Source organism: Capsicum annuum, chromosome 2 (assembly GCF_002878395.1).
Source record: "Capsicum annuum cultivar UCD-10X-F1 chromosome 2, UCD10Xv1.1, whole genome shotgun sequence".
In the NCBI taxonomy this organism is placed as follows: Eukaryota; Viridiplantae; Streptophyta; class Magnoliopsida; order Solanales; family Solanaceae; genus Capsicum; species Capsicum annuum.
The window spans coordinates 72,295,912-72,303,366 of record NC_061112.1 but is presented as its reverse complement, the minus strand read 5'-3'; the positions used below and the strand labels follow the sequence as shown (position 1 = coordinate 72,303,366).

Below are 7,455 nucleotides of genomic sequence, written 5' to 3'. Positions count from 1 at the left end.
GAATCTAAAAAATTCTTATTTGAGAGACAATTACACATGTTTGTGGTTAAAACAAAACATGATGAGCAGATGTATGATTGAGAAACATTATGATTAACTTAGCCTTTTCATCAACCTAAAGAAGAATATTTAAGTGTGTAGTGACTTAAAGTTGGTGGAAATCAGTTCAATATTTTTAATTTGAAGCTTTTAATTAATCAAAATATCAATTTGGTGCGTCATGCACTATTTATCAAAAGATTAAAAATAACGTATCATTATTGAAAATCCATGTCGATTGATGATTCTGTAGTGTGTTCACTTTTTTTTGTTTATTACTCTGTTGTATTATTTTGGTCTTACAATTATTTTATGAATTTCTATTATTACATTTCGTTATTTGTTAAAAAAATTAACGATCACACTTTTCATGTCAACTTATTATAAGTCTGTGTTGTTTGTTTCCCGCATGCATGCATATATCTATCTATATATATATATAGAAACAACTAACATTAGAATGGGTGAATGGTGGTCTTTTTATATTTTATGTGTACAAATGGGACACTTAAAGAGAAGCAGAAATGGGAAAGACCATTTTGGTTGCTTTGCATATAATCAAATGGTGTTACTGCTAAGTAGGGACATTTTTTTTATTCTTGTTTATGGGGGTGGAGGGGTAAAACCTAAAGGAGAGTTGAAAGGAGCAGAACAATGTGTGTGTTTTCTAAATGGTACTTCCTCCGTTTAAAAACGAATGGCCTAATTTCCTTTTTAGTCCATTTAAAAAAGAATGATCCTTTTTTTTTTGGCAATACTTTAATTTCAACTTTTCATATGGAATGTTTAGGACCACAAGATTAAAAGACATTTTGGTATATTTGACACAACTTTAATTTAAGGCCACAAGAATCAAAAACATTCTTTATTTTCTTAAACTTTGTGCCAAATCAAAGCAGGTCATTCTTTTTGAAACGGAGGGAGTATTTTTTACACTGCAAAACAATCATCTGTCTATCCTAAAACATAAGAATAAGATGGGAATTGGGAATGTGACAGACACAAAAAGAAAAAGGCAAAATAAATCCCACTTCAGTTGGTAGAACGTCTTGTAAGCCTGCTCTGTCTTCTCCCTTTCACATTAATGCCCCCTCATATATATATATATATATTTATTTCGAAACTATTTCGTCCCATCATTTATATTAAAACGATGAGATTATAATACTATATAAACAGTAAGATACATTGATGCTACGAAATATCTCAAATTCATTCAAATACCAAACGGCCTCTAAAATATTACACTTCTTAAATTCTTTATATATATATATATATACATATATATATATATTGAAACTATTTTATCCCATCATTTATATTAAAAAAGAATGAGATTATAATAACATATGAACAGTAAGATACAATGATTCTAGGATATATCTCAAATTCATTGAATGCCAAACGACCTCTAAAATATTAACTTCGTAAATTATTTATATAAAAATTAAAGTATGGCATTAGTACTTGAGTTGGTCTATTATTTTTTTTATAATCTTCTTAATGTTTATTTTATCACAGGAAGCTATGGAGATTAATGGATGACACAAATAATATACGTGAAAATAGTGCGGAAGTAATTGAATCGGTAGAATCAAAGCAGAAAAAAGCTAAATCAACAATATCAGATTTATGGAAATGCTTCACAAATACGGGCAAGGCTGAAGATGGAATTGAAAGGGAAAAGTGTAATGGGTGTAAGATTGCAACTTTTGAAGTTGGTACAACTCCCAAAAGTAAAAATTATGGGACTTCACATTTACGTCATCATAAAGAGGTATGTCTAATGCTTAAAAATCATGATGTTGGTCTTATGTTTATCAATCAAGAAGGAAAGCTACAGTCTAAAGAAATTGATCAGCGAATACAGTGTGAAAAACTTGCTAAAGCTATCATAAAACATAATTTATCATTTTTTTTGTTGAATATGAAGGAATTAGGGAGTGGGTGAATTATATAAATTCAAATATTGTGATTCCTTCTAGAAATACGGAAGTTGCAGATGTAAGGAAAGTATATATTAGAGAGAATATTAGAGAGAACGAGAAACTGAAACAAGAATTGGCTAAAGTTTCTAATAGAGTATATTTGACTTCTGATTGTTGGACACCATCTATTTCAGAGGGATATATTTATTTAAAATCTCAATTTGTTGATGAAAATTGAAAGTTAAATTGTAAGATTTTAAATTTTTATCGTATGTATCCTCCTCACACTGGAGTTGAAATGACTGTTGTGATATATGATTGCTTGAAATAATGTAACTTAGATAAGATTGTATTTTCTATTACTTTGGATAATGCCACCTCAAATGATATCTTGCAAACTATTATGAAAGGTTATCTTAATTTACAAAATAGTTTACTAGGTGATGGTGAGTTCTTCCATATACGTTATTGTGCTCATATTTTGAATTTGATTTTTCAAGAGGGTTTAAAGGCAGCTAGTGATTCCTTGCTTGCAAATAGAGAAAGTGTTAAGCATGTTAGAGAATTGGATGGAAGAAAACAAAAATTTGAGTAGTGTGTTAAACAAGTTGCAATTGATATTAATGTTGATTTACGTTTAGATGTATGAACTTGATGGAATTCGATATATTTGATGCTTGAAAGTGCTCTCCCATATGAAAAGGTTTTTGCCTAGTTACATTTGCATGATAGAACTTATGTTCATCATCCTACACTTGATCAATGGAGAAGGCCTGAAAAAATATGTCAAGTCTTGGAGCCATTTAATGAGCTAACAAATTTGCTTTCTGGTTCAAGTTATCCAACTTCCAACTTGTATTTTATGCAAATATGGAGAATTGAATGAATGCTTAATTAGAAATTAAATAATGAAAATAAAGTTATTAAGAAAATGGCTTCAAAGACGCATGAAAAGTTTGAAAAATATTGAAAGCAATATAGTTTAGTACTTGCATTTGGAGCAATCCTTGATCCCCGCATGAAGATGCAGTTTTTAAACTTTTGTTACTCTATGTTGGGTTTTATTTCGACACAAGCAAAAATAGAACTTGTGAAGAAGAAATTCTATAAGTTGTATGAACATTATGCAAGCAAGCAAGATGTTGCTAGTGCTTCTTCTAATAGTCTAACTACACCAAGTGAAGATAGGAGTAAATTCAAAGATTTCAAAGTATTTAACGTAAGTAATTTTCATTTCATTAAGAATTGAATTCTTTTTTAAATATACCAAATATCATTATTATTATTATTATTATTATTATTATTATTATTATTATTATTATTTCTTGTATGTATTAACTATTGTTATGTTTAATATTCATAGAAATTTAAAGTATTTGAGAATGAACCTACTTCTAGTGATGGAAATTTGAAATTGGATTTTTATTTAGAGGAACCAAGGCTTGATCTTGAAAAATTTTAAGACATGGACGTTATCGTGTATTGGAAGGACCACTCTAAAAAATATCCTGATTTTTCAATGATGGCTCGTGATGTACTTAGTATTTATATTACTACTGTAGCATCAGAATCATCATTCAATATTAAAGGACGCATTCTCACAAAATATAGAAGTTGCATCCATCATGAAAATGTCCAAACACTTGTTACTACTCGAAATTGGTTGCACGATTTCTCTCAATTTGATAATATTTTTTGCATACATGTAAAATATTATTAGTTCTTAAATTTTTTTATTTCTTAATGTTTAATTAATTAATATTATATACAAATTTTAGATGAAAATGAAGATTTTGAGACAACTTTACCAGAAGATGATTCAGAGATGCTCGATGAAGATAAAGTGGTGATGTTAGATACATAATACGTGCCATGCAAGCTTTTCTTGAGTAGTTCATTTTTATTTTTAATGAATGAAATATTGACATTTTTTGTGTTTTATTTTTATATATTGAAATAAAATTAGCTTAATATTTTTAATTACCAATAATCTTTTTATTCATTAACTATTTAGATTGCTTATTGATATTTTTATTTGGTTCGAAGGATATCATGTCTAAAGTTATTTAATTTTGCAATTAGGACCTTTTTTGGATATTGGAGACTTGATTAACAAGTATTAACACTATGTACTATTGTTTGGTAAATATTTATGTTTGTTAATATACTAAAATTAAATTAAAAAATATTACCTTTTAAAAAGTGGCCTGGCTCGTGAGGCCCGCAGCCAATAGAGTAATGGTGTGGGCTTAATATTTTTTGATCCATCATTTTGATGGGCCAACCCGACCTGACCCGTTAAACTCAAAGTCCGTGTGGGTTACTAAATGACAAGAATAGTCTATTTGTTGAGGGCTATGAAATTTATAAGCTCTAACAAGTTCTGTGTTAGAACTTATGAAGCGTATCACAGATGTAGTCCGAAGCATATTACTAGCCATAATTCACACTCCATAACAAAGGTCATCAGTAAATACTTCAAGAATAACTTCCCCAATGGTAAAGGCCTATCTACAGGAGATATGACCAATCAACTTTGTACAAAATTGGATTGAAAGGTAAGTTATTGAAAGATTTATAAGGACACAGAGATTGCAAAGTCTTTGATTAGAAAAATGTATGAGTCCGCAAATCTAAGAAGTAAGACGACATTTTCGGCTGATGAAAATTGGAAGTTCAAGTATTTTTTTGTAATCGATGGTACTTGGGTTCTTGGTTTTCAAAAAATGGAAAAAGTCATAGCCATCGATGGGATATTCTTTAAGAACAAATATGAAGGAGTTTTGCTATCAATGTTGACATAAGGTGCGGAGAATCATATTTTTTTAGTGGCCTTTTATGCAGTGAAAAAATAATGTAATGCCTCAAACCATCATTTTTTGAACAAATAAGAAGCTATAAGATGATATCGATGAGTTATGCATAGTATTTAACAGGCATCCAAGTATCCAAAAGATGGTTTCAATTGTGTTTCCTTCAGCTCATTATGATTGTGTATAAGGCAACTTGGAAAATATTCAAAAATAACTTTCACAATTCAAAGGTCATATCTCATTTTTATAAAGCAATGAAATCGTATGATAGAGTTAGTTTAATGAACATTTCAATTAAATAAGGAATATAGTATCCAAGGCAGTCAAACTTTCCAAACGTGTCAGATTCTAGAGATGGAGCAAGGCATTTTATTTGAAAATAAGTAAATATTATGAATTGAGTGTCTTGTTTGAGTTTATTATAATTTGATGTCTTACTAAGTAATATTTTTGAGTACGTATAATATTATGATGTAAAAAATTACTAAGTTGGTAAATACAATGTAAGGTATAACTCTAAAAAGAGGAAGAAGCCGAGCTACAAAAAAAAATTTCATCGCTATCATAGTAGTAGCATGTATATGAGCCAAAATAAAATGAGGCCCCTTGATGGCATCAAGTAACCATACATGACAGGGGAATTTGATGGATGTAACGACCTGAAAATTTGATGAAATGATGCAAAATTTGTGATTTTATGTTATTTGATTATTTTACTCCTTTCCATAGTTGCATTGTGGTATTTTTGGGGTGTGGGGGTAGTTGGAATGATTTTCGATATATTTTGGTGCCTTTTGTGCAATATTATAGTTTTTGGTGGCTTCGAGAGCCTTATTTTGAACTTATGTGGATGTCTTTTGATCAATGGGATAGATGAATGAATGGACTGTGCTAGCAACTTTAGCATATTGATTTTAGGCTAGGTAGAATTTTGGTTTGGGTTTTGATGCACCCGAGCTCATTTCGACCTATTGGTCAAAAAATTAGAAATATGGGTATGAGACCCACATTTAATTAAAACGACCTTGAATGGAAAATGACTTCGCCAACTCATCCTAAATGTTGATTTTAGGGTGGTAACATGTTTTATTTGGTGTTATGGCTTTTAAATCTTATTTCACCCCTTGATTTGGAAAATTGTGATTTTGAATTTTAAGAGTCAACTCTATGAAAACGATATTTTTTTTTTCAAAAACTTGATATCACTACTGAGTTCAGAGCATCAAATTTAGTGTGGTCACATATTTTGTTTGGATATATTAGACTCCAAATGAATCTCGGGCACCCTGTCGAAGTCAAAATTACACTTGAAAAGACAAGATCTGATTTTATAAAAGAAAAAGCTGGTGCAGTTTATAAAAATAACCCTTTTTGGCTCATTTTGTTCATTATTTCACCTTTCCTCTTGAGAGCTAAACATTAAAATAGCGTGATATCTTAAAAGTGAAGCTTGTGGGAGCTTGGGAAGCTAGATTAACATCTATTTCTTGATGTTATTACAGATTTTCTTACTCTAATTCCTTGATTAGTTTCTCAAAACCCTAAAAATCTTAGGACTCGATTTTAAATTTGAACTTCACTCCTTTTCACTTGAAAAATGTTTTTTCTTATAATTACTAGTTTTTCATCAATTTAACCTTCAAAACAACTTCGATTTCTGATTTTAACACAGATTTCAAAGATTTTACTCGGCAAAGCTCAAAAATAGTTTTTCCTCAATTTAAACCTCATTTTGGCTTGGATTTTAAGATCTAGATTCCTAAAAATATGGAGAACACATTTTTAAAGTAAATTTATGATTTTTTTTTCTTTTTTGAAAACTCGTTTCGAGGGTTCGTTTTTACCCCGAAATAAAAGTAGTCAATATGGGTATCGTTGGCTTTATTTTGAAACATAGATTCTATATTTCTTAGTTTTAGTTTATTTTAAGATTGTTCATGGAAATTAAGGTCATGGGTCCTAAGTGTAGTGGACTAATTTTAGCATTTGAAGTAGGTTATGGCTTAATTCTTTTAGACTCGGTTGGTAGTAAATGTTGGTACAAAATACATGTTAAGGGTGGGAACTAATCATGAAATATGTCTATCTATATGTTGTACCCGTGTGTGGGATTGAATGTGATGTTATTGTTGAATTTGAGATATCCTATGATATGTGTGACCGTGCAAGGTCTTATTTGATGTTGATAGCCTGAAACATATGTGAATAATTGTATTATGTCATTAGAAATGACTTTTGTGGTGCATTTGAAATATTGTGATATATATATATATATTCATACTTTGTGGGCATATGAATCATACGAAAAATTCATGGATAGTGAAAATAGTGAGTGGATGTTTGCTCACATAGTTATGGAATAGAAACATTATGGTTGGTGGTAGAAATACATCATATGAATTGGTTGTGAAAAATACACTATGTAGATTGGTTGTGGAAATACTCATTTTGTATGGTTGTGAACACTGCATCATCATTCTTATGTCATCATACATATCTTATGTTATGTATGTGCTTTGGAAATACTGAAAGTACGGAGGCTGTGTGTGTGCCAACCTCAAAGCTGTATGCAAACCTTATGTATCCTTATTATCCTCCTCCTCCTCCTCCTCATCATTATCATCATTATATATATTGCAGTTGTTTTATTTTGTTTATGTTGTACTTTTATTACC

General features: G+C 30.0%; 1 protein-coding gene across 1 annotated transcript; it reads left to right on the top strand.

Annotated features, from left to right (window-relative positions):
* The first annotated feature begins 1,563 nt into the window (after positions 1-1,563).
* LOC124896328 lies at positions 1,564-3,878 on the top strand. The gene is made up of 2 exons (XM_047407885.1): positions 1,564-1,816; positions 3,746-3,878. Exons 1-2 carry the CDS (start codon positions 1,577-1,579, stop codon positions 3,815-3,817), a joined length of 312 nt encoding a protein of 103 aa, XP_047263841.1. The 5' UTR covers positions 1,564-1,576; the 3' UTR covers positions 3,818-3,878.
* Positions 3,879-7,455: the final 3,577 nt, after the last annotated feature.

What these genes read in the sequence shown, in the direction of transcription:
- LOC124896328 (XM_047407885.1), top strand. Translation starts at nt 1,577, where the DNA reads ATGGATGACACAAATAATATACGTGAAAATAGTGCGGAAGTAATTGAA. An exon ending in ATTTACGTCATCATAAAGAG is followed by an intron (nt 1,817 to 3,745) that starts GTATGTCTAATG and finishes TACAAATTTTAG; the next exon opens with ATGAAAATGAAGATTTTGAG.